Consider the following 16884-nt stretch of genomic DNA (forward strand, 5'->3'; position numbering starts at 1 on the left):
TTCCCTTATTCCAGTTATCTGCTATATATTTTCTAGCTGTCAAAAATATGAACTTTAAAGTGGAATATTAAATCCAGAACTTCCTCTTTGCTCTACACGATTAGCCACAGCATGATAACCTTTATGGGGAAAAAATCTCTTCATTACAATTTATGGAAATCCTAAAATAACCCTAAAGTTTTACTTGTTTTCTCTTTTGTTGGGAGCACTGAAAGGGTTAAACCTCAGTGTTTACCATATGCCAAAGCTCCATAGGCAGAGCTCTCCTGCAGTCTATTCACAGATGCTAAGAGCTAAATAGACAATTTGATCTAATCTTGGAAACATAGAACACAGAGAAATGAATTCTTAAGAAGCTATATGTGGAAAGACTTTTTTTTTTTATTGTGCGCTGTGCAAGAGTTTGAGTCTGCTTGAAACTATCTGGTATTGTATTTTGAATGTGGTATTGAAGTGCTTATGAAGCTGGTTTGGATCAGTGAGGCTGCATACTAGCTGCATACTAGCGGCCGTACTGTCCAGTGAGCATTGCCTCTCGTTGTCACCTCCCCTTATCCACAGTCCACATTGGCAGCAGCTTGTAGCTGCACAGAACAGTACTGTGGCCAGCTATACATTTCTGTGTGCTTTTATCATTAGATGGCGAATTATAGAAATCTCATGCCTCTTGGTATTCAAAGGGTTAACTAATTAAGGACCACCTAACGCCAATGGGCGTGACCGCGGCTCCAACCCCAGGACTGCCTAACGCTAATTGGCGTCAAGTCCTGGGGCTGCAGTTTCCCAGGTAGTGGCCGCGCGCATGCGCGATCGTTCCCTGCCGTTTCACGAAACGGAGTTCCATCAATAGGCTGCTTGTAAATGTAAGGGGAAAGAAATCCCCTTCGTTTTACAAGCGTACAGCGCTGCCGGGGGCCGCAGTGCTCTACGAGATCAGCGATCTCTGGCCTCTGATTGGGCGGGGTGCGCCCTCCTCTCATAGGCTGATGCGGAACAGGACGGATCGCCGTCCTGTTCCAAATTAGATGACGGAGGGGAGGGAGGGGGACGGGGAGTGAGAGAGAGCCTTGCTGAGGCAACTGAAAAAAATAAACTGCTGCAGCGATCGGACCCCTCTGGCGGCATGTCCCCTTAGGGAAAGAAAAAAGGAGGCGAGTCCGATCGCTGGGCACCTAAGCTGGGCTGTGCAGGAGGCTGAAAAGCTGGCACAGCCCAGCACTGCAAAAATGAGCCTGGTCTTTAGGGGGGTTACCACTGCGGTCGTCAAGTGGTTAAAGCATACTTTCAGTGACAGGTCCTCTTTAAGATGTCTGGGTTCTCCTGCTGTGTTTCAGAATATATGCGCCATTTGGAGCGGTCCCTGCAGTTTTATTCCGACTCTGCCCGGCGTCTTGGCCAGGAAGGAAACCGGGTAAGTGGTGGATTGCAACGATTGTACAGATTTGAGATTGTGGTTGTCCTGCTGACCGGTTTGGTAATCTGTGTAGCGATCAGCTCTGTGCGAGCTATTAGGGTCATGTGTGGTTCTGTAGCGGTAGCTATAGATTACATGCAGCTCAGTATATACATATTAAATAATCTGTAATTATACAGATAGATTGATTTAAAAGCATACCTGTGACTTTCACCTCCCTGGCGGTATGATTATTTCCATATTTTAAGGTCTAAAAGCTGTTAATTTTTTTCAGGAGCTTAGACCCTATAAGCAGGAAAAAAAAACCACACTGCAGAGAGATCTGCAGCAGCCATGTACATTACCCGCCTCCCCTGGATCCAGTGCTGCAATTCTCCCTCTCTCCACCGGGTAGTGCTCTACCACTATATTAACCTCCCTGGCGTTATTATTATTTCCAGATTTAGGGTCTAAAAGCCATACAATCTTTTCTCAAGCTTTTAGACCCTAAAAACAAGAAGAAAAACATACCTCAGAGAGGTCTGCAGCAGCTCCTGCATATAACTCACTCAGGCACGGGACTACCACCCTGTTCTGCGGCTTTCTATCCCGAGCCTGACTCAGGATTACCGCTAAGGAGGTTAAGATTGCCGTCTGTCCTCTCACCAGAGAGATCGAGAGCCTCCGAGGAGTGGAAGAAGAAAGGCTGCCAGCATCTATATCCCGGGGGAGGTAAGTTAGAGACACCTGCTGCAGTGTCGCCATACCTCCCGGCGGCTAAAAATGTTATCCTACTGGCACCTATAATCATCTCTATGGCACCCCGAGTCAGGCTAGGGGTTACGGCTCTGAGCTGCGGATTTCTGTCCCAAGCCTCATTCAGGGTTACCACAAAAGAGGTTAAAAAAAGAAAAAAAATTGATAATTGCCTTAGTAGAGTCCAGAGACTTGTTCTATCCTCCTCGAGCCCACCGATCCAGCGCAGGGACCCTCTAAGCATATTCAACAACAGTTTGTCAAACGTGCTTTCGTTCCGCGCCCCCCCCTCCTGTCTGTGTACAAGTGCGATGCACGAGTACGGTCTGTCTGCTTCAGTGGTGAGGTCGAGTCCGATCTGGGAAGACCTTGGAGCATCCAGAGACTTCCCACTGCTTGGGTAAGTAACTTTTTACTTTTTTAAAGTCACGGGTTTGCACTAACAAAAATTGCAACTGTCCTACACAGACTGAACCAGGAAGAGGCACTGTCATGCTGGGTATACACGATGCACTTTTTTGGGTCGATTTTCGGTCCAATCGATTTCTGATTCAGTTTTCCGATTTGATTCTGTTATCTTTTTTTATCTATTTCCATTCACTTCTATAAGAAATTGATCAGTAAACGAACAATCTATCTAACACAAAATTGTATGGTGTGTACCTAGCATTACCACCTGTTTAGAAGTCTCCTTCCCACTGCTGTAAAGATCCTGTGCTGCATATGCTTATTACAAAACCTCTTAAAGCGGAACTGAAGATAATCTTAAAAACAAAGTGTTTCACTTACCTGGGGCTTCTGCAAGCCCCTTGCAGCCGTCCTGTCCTGTGCCTGTGTTCCCCGACGCCAGCTAGCTTCGTTACTCGACTTGCAAGTCGAGGGGCTGCCAAGCGTATCCTTTTTACGCATTCTCGTCTGCAATAGCGCCATTGCGGACTGGAACGCCAAGGATATGCGTGGTCAGAGCCGCGCAGTGGCCCAATGGCAAAACCGAAAGTAGCTGGCGGCGGGAGAACGGAGGATCGTTGAGGACGGGCGCTGGACAGGATGGCTGCAAGGGGCTGGCAGAAGGCCCAGGTAAGTGAAACTCTTTTGTTTTTAGATTATCTTCAGTTCCGGTTTAAGCAAGTGTCAGAGACAGGGTCAGTACTTTCATAAGGGTAAACTGGGGCCCCTGGGGTGCTTGCAGGCAACTGTGTTAAGAATTAAGAGAGCGGCAACAACTTGACAGTGTAGTAGTAAAATACCGGATCAGTTCATTTCTGTGCGTGGCTCTGAGAGCCGAGTGCTAAAACTGGGTGCCGTCATAGCAGCAATGCTATGATGCTGGCCCCGCATAGCGATAATTCAGGGCTCTGGGGGGGTAGTATTTATTGCCGCCTCGGAGCTTAGCGGCAGTGGTGAAAGCCGTCGTTCGGCTCTCCTCGCACCGAACTGAGCGGCGCCGAAATAATATGTACCCGTAAAATACAAAGAGTCCAGTTCTCCTTTTTTCCCAGGGCCCCACTTCTCCTAATTGTTGCTTATAGTAGTCGTCTGTTGATGACTTTAAGTGGAAATGGCTGGCAATTATTAATTTCATTGACGCGTATTTACAAGTATGTATTGTGGCAGCGCCACACCACTGTGCACCGGGTGGAGCTGAAAATGGTAAAATATCGGTAATTGATGTTAGTGATATTTTACTATATAGTACCATAACCCTTAACCCTCTATTCTGGGTGTCTAACCCCCAACCTAAAGCCTAACCTCGGCACCCAAACTACCAATATTTGTAGACTGCTTGGGCACCCTATGCTGCCTGAAAGAGTTTAACTTCAGCTATGCAAGTGACAGTTTCTCCCCAGTTGGAACCTACGTACGCTATAGCGTAACCCTCACTGATAAGGAATTGCAGCCATAAAAGACTTTCCCAGAAGAGAAAAGCTTCTGTATGCAGGAAAGAGATAAAAAGGGTCAATAGTTCATAATTTTAGCTCTGGTATACTTCAATGCATGTGTCACTAAGCAAAGTGGGGGTCTTGCTGAGACCAACTTCCTGTGAGCGATGATGTACTGCCTCTTCATATTATTCTTATTTATGTATAAAGCGCCAACATATTCCGTGGCGCTGTACAATGTAAGAAAACAAACAAGGGATACATAATGATATAGACAATGATATACATCAAATATGAACACTGATACAAAATACAGAACTGCTGATTACAATAGCAAATTTAACATGACGACTAAAATGTATAAATGTCTAACAGAGTGCAAGCAATAAAATTAATAACATTTGATGACACAAAAGGGTGAGAGCCCTGCCCTTGCAAGCTTACAATCTAAAGATCTTGCAATCTAATCTTCATATATAAACACATGGTGTGCACTGTAATGCAGAGGATTCTGGGAAGTGTAGTCTCCCAACTGTCCTTCCTACTTTGGGATCACGTGATTACACCTGATTTGCATGTTGGTAGAGTTTCTTCCTTCATCACTGCGCTGAGCAGCTGTTTCTGAGCTCTGATGAATTAGACTTGATGCTTGTCTTTTGCCTTGTAGGATGCAGCCAAGGAGGCTCTGCTGAAGAGGAACCTGGTTGGAAATGAGGTGTGTATGATGAGGAGGTCCTGGAGAGGAGGGCCTTGTTGCCGTGGAGAGGAGGGCGGGCCTTGTTGCCTGTAGCATCTGTGATGTGCGCGTCTTATGGCCCGTACTCACGGGCTGCAGAAGTGGCCTGTCGCCAGCACACGTGAGCGTGCTAGCGACAGGCCGGCGACAGCTTCTCTCCAGGTCCCTCCGCGTACACACGCGGAAGAGGGACCAGCGGCAAGACGGAAGCTGTCGCCGACGTTCCTCCTCCCCCCGCCGGAAGCTCAATTTACCTCTATGGAGGTTGCTGTCGCTAGTCCGCGTACTCACGCGGACTAGCGACAGTTGCGGCGGAGGTGCGGCGGTGACTGTCGCCATGCGATTGAAACTTTCAATCGCATGGCGACAAGAGCGACGGGCGACAGTTCGGGGTGCGCGCGCGTGCAACGGCCCATACTCACGGGCGACCTGTCGCCGCAACACGCGCGCGCCGCGTGTTGCGGCGACAAAAGTCCCTCGTGAGTATGGGCCATAAGGAGATTGTAAAGCTCCGTACCGACACCTGAAACGATGGGTCAGACGAGAATGGTTTACAAAAAAGGGCAGCAATGACGGTAAAAGACCAATCCGTCCTGTTCAGTTTAGACCACAATATGCGTTAGTCATTTGTATTGAGCGATACCAAATGATCGCTCCATTCAAACTACTCGCATGTGGCTAGTTCCGCACTTTTGGGTCCTTATTTTAGCACTTCCGCTAACGATCCGATCGGCAGACAGTTGTCGTGCCGTCATTGAGTACAAGAGTGCTCCGACATCGTCCAGGCTTTGCTTGTTTTATAACTACTGTGATTGAGTGCGTGTATGGAGCTTATAGGACATTCAAGGTGACATGACATAGACATGGGCATGTACAGTGCCAAGCACACAAATAACTATACTGTATTCCTTTTTTCTTTCTCTGCCTGAAAGAGTTAAAGGAAACCTAAACAAAAAAAATGAGTTTCTCTTACCTGGGGCTTCTACCGGCCCCATGCAGCCATCCTGTGCCCTCGCAGTCACTCATGGCTCTTCCGGTCCCCCGCTGCCAGCTAGTTTCATTTTTTCCGACTGGGAGTCGGCCGGACGCCATGCGTACCTTTTTACGCATTCCAGCTGGTGCAGGAAGCTATCGCAGATATTAACAAATACATTTTACGCATTACGGGTGCAATGCGTAAAATTTTACACATTGCAACCATAACACGTATAAATGTACGTGTTAATGCCTGCGATAGCTTCCTGCACCGACGGGAATGTAAAAAGGTACGCATGGCGTCCGGCCGACTCCTAGTCGGAAAAAACGAAACTAGTTGGCAGCGGGGGGACCGGAAGAGCCATGAGTGACTGCGAGGGCACAGGATGGCTGCATGGGGCTGGTAGAGGCCCCAGGTAAGAGAAACTCATTTTTTTCCGGTTTCTGATAGATTTCAGGTTGAAGTCTTTCGGGAATCAGCCTCGTGATGTCGCCTCTCCGTTCCGGCTGCGTCCCCCTAAATGTACATGTCCGCCGCTGTGTCAGCACTCCTCTTCCGCATTTGTGCCCCATGTGGTTACTAGTGTTCTGCACGCAGGTTGCGTGAGTAAACTATTCATGCGGGGGCACCGGGGGGCTACATATACATTTGCGGGGGGCGCAGACGATCGAGTAAGTCGGCCCAAGATTCTCCAGCATGTCCGATCGATACACGCAACCAATTTCAGCCCAAAATTGGTCCCGTTGTTGATCAGGCATGCTATGGCAGCACTGATTTTCATCTGATTCGATAATATTTATATAAATACCTATACAGTAAAATGCAACCTAAACTACAAAAAGAAGCTATAAAGGGGTTTTCTTATTTAGACTTGGGCTTTCCTATTGTGAGTCAGAGGCGGGAGAGGGAGGCTCTAGTTGCTATGGGTAACAAGGACTGTTCCTCACCCACCATAATTAGGCCTGAGAGAAGGAGGAATGGATTCTAACCTGTATTCTTCTATTTCCCTGCAGCTGCAACAGATGAAAGGATGAAGTGGATTCCAGATGCTGGGTTCAGTGTTTACATGCCCCCTCCACAGAGAAGGGGGCCCAGTGCCTTAACACTCCTGTACAGGTGTAATCACCCAAATCCATAGAGTCTGACTCCAGTGACTGCGACTGCTGGTGGGCTCACCCCCCCCCCCCCCAGCATTTTCACTACAACCCAACTCCCATTGGGGGTTTCCTCATTCCACAGAACCCCCCTCTCCAATCTGCCCGTGATCTTTCCTGCTGCTTTTGGGTTTTATGGAAATTGCTGTGTGTGAGCCACAGCGCCGCCTGCTGGAGAAATTTTGTATGGTATCGCAACCCTAAAAATAAGATAGGACTGGCCACGAATCTCGGCACATGATTGTTCAGTCTTTAATCCACCAAGTTCTATAAACTGCAAGATGGATCGACGACACGACGAGGTCACAGAGGGCATTAAATGTCGGGAGACACTCTGGACAGCAATGGACCTCCACTTCCAGCAGTAAAATGCGAGGCCTGTGTTGTTGCCACTCAGACCCCCTGATTGACGTAATGGCAGCCTTGGTGATGCTGGACCATCCATGCTGGAGCCTCTGAGAGCAGAGATGCCTAACCTAGGACAGAGTTAGCTCCTCCCCCAAGCAACACAACCTTTTGGCATCGGTGATCAGATTTGGAATCCTCCCCGTCTTGTTGAAAATGGAATATCCTTTTAGTAAGGACACGCCCACATGCGAGTTGAGATAATAAGAGTTTCTGATTTATCTTTACCATAATTCCCAAGCCGGTCAGTTCAAATGTTAAAGCACACCTAAAGTGAGAGGAATAGGGAGGCTGACATATTTATTTCCTTTTAAACAATGCACATTGCCTGGCTGTCCTGCTGATCCTCTGCCTCTAATACATTTAGCCATAGACCCGGAACAAGCATGCAGATCGGATGTTTTTGACTGATGTCTGGCTGAATTATCTGCATGCTTGTTTCAGGTGTGTGATACTACTGCAGACTAAGGCCTGGGACTCGCTGTGCGCCAAAACTTTCAGAAGTGTCGCGTTTTTAAAGCAATTTTCGCAAACGATCAACTTTGCTACTGCAGCCACTGATGCGATTGCTCAAGAATTGTTCCCAAGATGTTGCAAGCTGTGATTTGGGATCACCCCCCGTAGGGATCCGCTGGTGTAGTGCTTTGCCATACGTGGGCGATTAGCAAAGACTGCAAAAGCGCTTCCATTGGGTTTCAGGCCAATCAGCACGGATGCCAGGCAACTGGTATTCTTAAGAAGAAATAAATATGGCAGCCTCCGTATACCTCTCCCTTCCGCTTTCCTTTAAGGAAGGAGTAGTTGCTTATTGCAAATGCTTAGATTCCAGTTTTTCTTTCATTAGAAAATGAAGGCGATCGTTGATTGGTTGCTATGGGCAAGGATTGACAAATTAGTGCTAAACCTCAGAGAGACATTTATCATCTCTAGCTTATGGATTTTTTTTTTACTGTAATTAAAGAGATCTATTATCCTAGATTTAATGTTTACATGGCAGGGGTGTATGCAGTAAGCAGAATAACGTGTGTAAAGTTTTAATGCATGATGAGTAACAGGGCTGTGGAGTCGGAGCAATTTGGGGTACCTGGAGTTGGTAGTTTCATAAACTGAGGAGTCGGATGATTTTTGTACAGATTCCACAGCCCTGATGAGTAAGCAGAATATGATATATTACACACAATGCATTACGCTCTACTCTGCGCGTGGGAAGACATTAAAGAGTACCAGAGATGAAGCAACCTCATGTATTTTACCTTATAAATCAGTGGGAACATGACAGTAAACACCTAATCTGCTCTTTGTTACATTGTTCTCTGTTTAATTTGCCTGTTATCACCTCTAAGATAAGAATCCCGACTAAGCAGTCGGTCTGGCTTTGCTACAGAATAATTATAGCTGAGACTGTGTTCTTTGCTGTCTTCAAGTCCAAGCCTGCCCCCTGCTGGCTTTGCTCAGGAATCATTATAGCTGAGTCATTATAGCAAAGCCAGAATCAATGCTCAGTCCAGGATTCTTATCTCAGCTAGATAACAGACACTTTTAGCAGTGAGGATGGAACAGAGAGCATGGTAAATTTTTTCTCTAATGTTCTTACTGATTTCTATGGTAAAATACACAAGGGTGCTTCGTCTCTGGTTCACTTTAAGCATGTCATTCTGCTTACCACAGTTTATTGCATACACCCCATAATGTCTATTCTAATGGAGAAAAATCTAATGGTGTGTGTGATCACTTTTAGTTCTTTCTGATGATCTGCCAGATTGTGGCCAGCCTCAAAAAGATCCTAGTCGGCTGATCCGAGCGTTGGTAGATATCTGCCATTTCTCGGCTTCTCCTTTTCTGGTTTCTTTATAAAACACCTCCTGGTAGTTCAGCAACATGTTGAATTATTTTGTCAACTTTAAACCCATGTACATAATTATATTGCACTGACTTCACAGTCTGACTCCCACCGTTGTTCAAAGCTGTGTACACACACTAGATGAAACTCTGCCAATAACAAACACCTCTTCAGAGAATCTAGCATGTGTATGGCAGCCTCCAATCCTCTCCCCTCGGCCAGCAATCAGCCCGGCGGATCGCTTTGGGAATGCGCCATCCAAGAGCATAGTTCTCCCCGCTCACCCAGCTCCTGCGTGATGTCCTCTGCATAGCAACAGAACATGTCACTAGCTTAAAAGCTAGCGACTTGCCTTTACAGCCTCGGCCATGCAATTTTATCTGGCGGGGAATGTGCCTCGTGTATGACTTAAAGGGAACCTAAACTGAGAAGGATATGGATTTTTCCTTTTAAAATAATACCAGTTGCCTGACTCTCCTGCTGATCCTGTGTCTCTAATACTTTTAGCCACAGCCCCTCAACAAACATGCAGATCAGGTGCTGTCATTGAAGTCAGACTGGATAAGCTGCATGCTTGTTTCAGGTGTGGGATTCGGCCACTACTGTATCCAAAGAGATCAGCAGGACTGCCAGGCAACTGGTATTGTTTAAAAGGAAACATCCATATCCCTCTCAGTTATGATTCCCTTTAAAGGGGTTATCGGGCAAATATAAAAAAAAGCTTTACTCACCTGGGGCTTTCTCCAGCCCCTGACAGCTGACTGTCCCATGCTGTCACCTCCGTTCCCCGCCGCTGTCCCGGTCTCCGTGCTCAGTGCGTGGGCTTTATTGACAGCGGTGGTTCGTGCATGCGCAGTGCGGACGACCTCGTGGTCTGCTTCCGCACCGACCACGAAGACTGGGACAGCGGCAGGAAGCGGAGGTGACAGCGTGGGAGAGTCGGCTGCTAGGGGCTGGTGAGTAAACCTTTTTTTTTTTTTTTTAAATAATTGATAACTCCTTTAAGACCAGTTTTGGAGGATCCATAATGATGGGTTGATTGATTAGCCAAACAGTTGTTGATCTCTTTAGATAATGTATTAGTAACACAAATGTTCAGCTCTGCTCTCTGCTGGCCAGTGAGTTCTGTGCTATGGAGAGGGAAGGCTGGAGGAGGATGAGTCTTCACAACTAGCTAAGTAGGGGGTAGAGGTGTTTTTCTGCAATGCGAAGATCACCCAAAACCAGCACTGGCAATCATTTTTGGTGGATGAAAATCTAGCCTGTATATGTAGCTTTAGGCTGGGGACTATATGGACTATTTTAATCGCTTGAGAGAAAGAGGTTTAACATCCTGGATTCGTTTTCTGTATTCTGATTGGAAATGGTGTTAAGCAGTTAAGGCCCTTACACACAGTAGATTAAAGTCGTCTGAAGCGGACAATAACGACCGGCATGTGTAGAGCGGCTGCCGACTGCTGCCCGGCACTTCTCCTTGGCCAAGTGACGGATGATGTCTCTGACACACACACACACACACACACACACACACACACACACACACACACACACACACACACACACACACACACACACACACACACACACACACACACACACACACACACACACACACACACACACACACACACACTGCAAGAGAGAATATACACACACACACACACTGCAAGAGAGAATATACACACACACACACACTGCAAGAGAATATACACACACACACACACTGCAAGAGAATATATACACACACACACACACACTGCAAGAGAATATACACACACACACACACACTGCAAGAGAATATACACACACACACACACACACTGCAAGAGAATATACACACACACACACACACACACACTGCAAGAGAATATACACACACACACACACACACACACACACACTGCAAGAGAATATACACACACACACACACACACACACACTGCAAGAGAATATACACACACACACACACACACACACACACTGCAAGAGAATATACACACACACACACACACACACACTGCAAGAGAATATACACACACACACACACACACACACTGCAAGAGAATATACACACACACACACACACACACACACACACACACACACACACACACACACACACACACACTGCAAGAGAGAATATATGGTCAGACTCTGCTGTCCTAGACTGTATAAAATGTCTGTGGGCACCTTATAGCCTTTTTCAGTACCATCTGTCATGGCAATCTCCCATTTAAGCACTTCTGTTCCAAAATTCTGCCCCTTTGCATAGAGAAAACCAATCGCAAATCATCTTAGACAAGAATGTGAAGATTTACATGCGCATATCGCATGTTGAATTTTAACGGTACAATTTTTAGTGAACGGTCTTCTCCTCAGTCAGATTTTTCAGATCGTATTGTATGAAAACAGAGAAGCTGGTAAGTCTATTTAATTCTGAACAATTGCATTATCAATCGTTTCCTTACAAAACTGGTTAATCGGTGTGGCATTTTTTTTTTCAACAGATCCAATTGCAACTGCTTTAGATAGAATCGTAGGATACTTTCATTCAGTGGATCGATTAAATACAATCTTTTTTTGTCCAACTGAATGATTGTATTGAAAATACGAGTGTTGGCTAAAAATTCTTCAGCTAGGATAGCTGCTACCCTGTCAGCTGTCTGTATGCTTACTCCTATATTGCTTCAGCCAACACTATTAATATATGTCTCCAGATTATGGCAGGAAGCGCTACACCAAATGTTAACGTCAGGAAGCCTCAGTCACAATGGCATACAAGTGATGTAAAAGACCCCCCGTCAGGTGGGAACTCACCGGATATAATGACCGTCAGGGCCAAGTCTCGCATCTGGGGTATAGGCCCCCCCACAGCCTCTCCGACAAGCCGCCTCCCACTCCGATTGGTCTCCGGGCGTTTGATGCTGTTAATATGATAAACAGAGACTCCTCATTGCGTAAAAGCCATCTTCATTTATTAAAAAGTTGCGGTATACAAAAAATAGACATAGAGGATACCAGCAAAAGTCATCTCCTATACAATAGTAGCTCTATAAGAGGATATAAGGAATGCTAAGGCAGGTCTAGATAAAGCTGAGAGTCGCGCTCCCGCGCTTCCTGCACTCGCTAGCTGACCCGCTAGTATAGGATGACAACCACCAGTAAAAAGTTAAAAACAGCAGCGTGGAACGCCAGCCGCATCCGACCGGCAACACGCGTAACGTCCCGCCGTAACTCCGCCCAACGTTTCGTTGCAGTAGCAAATCATCAGGGGACTATTAATATATGGACCTATAGAAAACAGTAATATAAACTGTGAGTCTGTTGTTAGATAATAGTTGCATTCAGAAGCTATAGCATTTATAGTCAGAGTGAAGTCAGACAGTTAACAGGGCAGCCGCTGTCTTAGCTGGCAGAGTAAACCCTCAGCTGTATTGTCCTCATTGAACAAATGAGACAAAAAAAATGTTTTGAGTGAAGCCTGCTGTTTTAATACTTTAAAGAGGAGCTGTCAGCCATACTATCTCAGAAAAAAAACACATATAAAAGTAGATAAATAATGATTTTTCTACAGTAAAAAAAAAAAATCCGTCATAGCATTTGCCATTTAAACTGTGACTATTTTGAAGCCAATCCTGATGTAATTTCCTCCCTTACTCTCCTCTCCCTGATTTGCCCACCCTCCACTATATAAAGTGCATTGTCTCAGCATGAGAAATATTGGCCAATCAGAGAGGAACAGAGGTGTGGGAGGGGAAAACAGGAGGGAAAGAGGCTTCAGCCAATTAGGCTGCATTAGTTAATTCTGAGGAGAAGTAGAGAAGCAAAAAAGGACAACCCAGCATGCCCTGCAACTTCCTTTTTGTGTACCAAATTTTGTGTGCACCAAATAAGGCCCGGTTCACATTAGCGGTGGCCGTCCGGAATCGCCGTGCCGGAGCCGGACCGCTTGCAGAACGGACGGAACGGACGCACGGCAATAGCAATGAAAGCCTATGCGTCCGTTCACATGCGTCCGTTCTGCCGGACCGGAGCCGGACCGGATCCGGACTCCGGCGTCCGTTCCAACATGCGCTATTTTTTGGTCCGGCTCCTCCGGCAGCCGTATCCGGGGCGGAGCCGGACTGCACCATCCGGCCAATGGAAACCAATGAGAACCGGAGAGCGCACAACACACTGGCTACAAAAACCGGACGTTCTACCCCACTTCCTATGCATTTTGGATGGGGACCACATGGGCCCAGCGTTCAGGTGGGGCAGCAGCGATTTCATGCTGGAGCTCTAGGCAGCAACATGTCTGATTAGTCTGATAACGAGGAGGCGAACAACAGAGAATTCCCAGGTATACGAGTAAAAAATGCCTGGATCCATGGTCCCAACTGCAGTCTCTGTATCCACGGATGGTCTCCACACGTCCACCTGTCTCCAACAATGACCCCAGACCCTTCTGCTGACCTCCCAGACCCCAGGTAATAACAGGTTGTTATCTCCTTAAGAAACCGGATCCGGACCGCAACCGTGTTCACACCGCACGGAAACCGGATGCAAACGGACCGGATCCGGATAGGAACCGTACGGATCAGGTCCGGTCCGGATATGGTGCGGTCCGGACATCCGGTGCGGTTTTGACAAAACCGCAAGTGTGAACGGGGCCTTAGAGTCAGGTAAACTGGGGGATGATCATTTATCAACAAGAAAAGTAATAGTGATTTTAACTTTTGGATTGCCTGGTTAGCATCCTTATTTACCAGATAAAAAATAAAGAAATAATTTTTTATTTTATGCCCGACAGTTACTCTTTAACTGGAGGTGTCAGAATATCTTGCTCAGGCCCATTTGTGACCGGTCTATTTCTAATAATGCACTAGAACAAAGGCCAGCAATATGAGTGAGTGTCTTGCATTCCGTTGATTAGACTGCTGGTATGCTGTATCTTGCTGCATCAGATGCTAACACTACATAGTAATCGTGTGTGTGTGTATATATGTAACCATTGTCTCTTCATTGTCATCATCATTGTGGACTGTAAACTGTAATTAATCATCTTCTTGCTGTTATTAAAATAATGAAACCATTGATGAACTGTCATTTCATGTGTTCAACCACAGTCTAGCCGATCCATCTGTCTGCGTTCCTCATGTTATCACTAAAACACCCCATTGTTATCCATTGTGTGTTGTGTTTAATAAAAAAGGGCATTAGATGATGATCAATTTTTCCTAAAGGAGAAATTACGGACAAGCATGCAATAAACTTGTAAGCTTGTGGTTGGCATCATGTGATGATGTCATTTCTGCTTCCTGTTTTAGCTTATACAGGAAGTGATGCACTCACTAGAGATGTGTGTACTCTACAGTAGAGATGGGAAGTTCGGATCTTTTCAATGATCCGGATGATTCGAAACGGATCATTGAAAAAATCTCGGATCGTTTTACTACCGAAGCATTCGGGGGTGAAATGAATAGCAGGACAGGTCTTTCCCTGCTGTGGACAGGAGAAGGGGAGGGGGGTGGACACACAGAGAAGGGGAGAAGATGGACAGAGGGCAGGGAGTGGACAGAGAAGGGAGGAGGGACGAGCAGAGAGCAGAAATGTTTGCTTGCACACAATACCCACATGCTGCAATCCTATGCTTTACATGTATTTCACCTATATTTCACCTATATGTTCATCTGTGTACTTTGAATGCAAACGTCGCACAGTGAAAGAAAGCATTCCCAGAAGTAAAGTGCAGCTGTTTAGAGCAGTGCAGGAGGATCATATTGCGCTGCAATCACAGTGCCTGCAAAGTTACTGAGCTGTGCTGAGCTGATCCAAAAGCTTCCAATGTGTTCACTGCACAACTACTGAACAGACAGCCTATAATCAGCAGCACATTATAGCCAGTATGTGTGCTCTACACATATCTGGCAGTGGCACCCATGTCCCCTCTCCAAATCCAAATAGCTTTATTGGCAGGACTAAATACATTTAGCATTGCCAAAGCAAAACAAAACATTAACATGGGGGGGGGGTATTGTGGGAATAAGGGGAGGATATAGGTATACAGTCCATAGGGGTGTGGAGGATGTAATGGATGGTATGGGGGGGATGGGATATATAGTCCATAGGGGAGGGGGGTATAGGCATGCAGTCCATAGGGGAGGGGAGTATGGGGTTATACAGTCCATGTGGTATGTTCCTCTCAGTTGGTGGCAGGCTGTGACATATCGGGCTGCTATTTGCACAGTTTTTTCCTCTTCCCCCAGTAGGATATAGAGTTTGCTTTCCTCATCTGTGGAGGTGAAATCTGCGATGTGGGCGGAGAGTCTTTGGAAATGGGCGGTCCTCAACGGTGTATATTTGCTGCAGTGTAGCAGGAAGTGGGCCTCATCCTCCAGGACCCCCTGGTCACATTGCCTGCACAGTCTCTCCTCCCGGGGCTTCCATGTCTGTCTGTGTCGTCCTGTCTCTATCTCCAGGTTGTGGGCGCTCAGACGGTACAGGCTCGAGGCCTGTCTGTCTTTGTGGTGGTGTAGCCTCTCCAGATATGGAGCCATTGTGTACTCCCTCTGTAGTGATTGGTAGATAGTGAGTTTCTGGGAGTTTTTTATGTCACTTCTCCATTCCTCTAGGTATTGGTCCTTGCAGCTTTCTATCATTCCCTTTATTTGGGCTTTTGTCAGCCTGTGTTGGTGGTCTTGGCTGGGCTGGCTGTTGACGCTTTGTTTCAAGACGCGTGGTATGGCCTCGCCACCCTGGCTCAGTGAGGCTTTATGGTGGTAAGTGCTGGGGCTGCTGCTCTGTATATGCGCCCAGTATGAGAGCACCCTCTGTTGGATAGTCAGCCATAGTGGGAATCTGCCTAGCTCTGCCCGGCAAGCTGAGCTCGAAGTGCTGCGATGGACTTGGAGAAGATACTTGCAGAACTCTAGATGGAAGTTTTCTGTTGGGCTGGAGTCCCATTTTGATTGGTCAGGGTAGGTGACTGGGCCCCATACCTCACTGCTATAGAGCAGGATTGGGGTGATGATGCTGTTGAATATCTTTACCCAGACTCTCACCGGTGGTTTTAGGTGGTAAAGTTGCCTTCTGATGGCATAAAACGTTCTCTCATCTACCTGTCTTCCTGCAAGGCTGCCTCCCATCCAACAGAGCGATCCATCTCAGCTCTGCTTCCAGGACCCCGCTGCCCGCTGAGAGGGGGAGTGTCGCTCATGGCCCCGCCCCTTTTGCGATCCGAATCACTCATTTTGATGATTCGACTCACAAAATAGATTTGGATCAAAGATCCGAATCGTTCATGATCCGGACAACACTACTCTACAGAAAATCTCCTTGAGGAGACTTCATGGAAAAGCATGTGATCTGTCACCTGTCTGTGATCGTTTAATCGCGTCTTTCTTCTGCCTTGCACACGGTTCTCCAATTTTAATTCTTGAGAATTTCTTTAGGATAAATTGGCCATCTCTAGCGCCAGCATGATCATGAGCAGCCAGAGTTACAAATCAATCACATTCCTACATAATATCTCCTACTGGAAAATTGACCAGTATGGTTCATACTCCTTACAGACTGCTTGTTTTTATTTAATTTCATACACTACTTGGACGTTAGCCTTGTGTGGCACAGTACCGTCAAGATTGAAAATAGAGCCTTAGAGGAAACCTGAGATGTGAGCCCCATGAGGCGTGTGAGCTCCCTTGCTGTCCTTTTGCTTTTTTCGCCGCATCCCCCCCCCCCCCTGTAATCTGGCTGGCTGCGC

The 16884-nt window shown here is 46.6% G+C and overlaps 1 protein-coding gene across 1 annotated transcript in view; it reads left to right on the top strand.

The window, feature by feature from the left end:
- CC2D1A (coiled-coil and C2 domain containing 1A) overlaps nt 1–14216 on the top strand; it is a 56378-nt gene extending 42162 nt beyond the window's left edge. Inside the window, exons 20-22 of the mRNA XM_068273483.1 lie at nt 1335–1411; nt 4697–4744; nt 6755–14216. Of these exons, the coding sequence (XP_068129584.1) occupies nt 1335–1411; nt 4697–4744; nt 6755–6775 (146 nt within the window). The 3' untranslated portion in view covers nt 6776–14216. The remainder of the gene's footprint in view (nt 1–1334; nt 1412–4696; nt 4745–6754) is intronic.
- The last annotated feature ends 2668 nt before the right edge of the window (nt 14217–16884 follow it).

Source organism: Hyperolius riggenbachi, chromosome 3 (assembly GCF_040937935.1).
Source record: "Hyperolius riggenbachi isolate aHypRig1 chromosome 3, aHypRig1.pri, whole genome shotgun sequence".
NCBI classification, from domain to species: Eukaryota; Metazoa; Chordata; class Amphibia; order Anura; family Hyperoliidae; genus Hyperolius; species Hyperolius riggenbachi.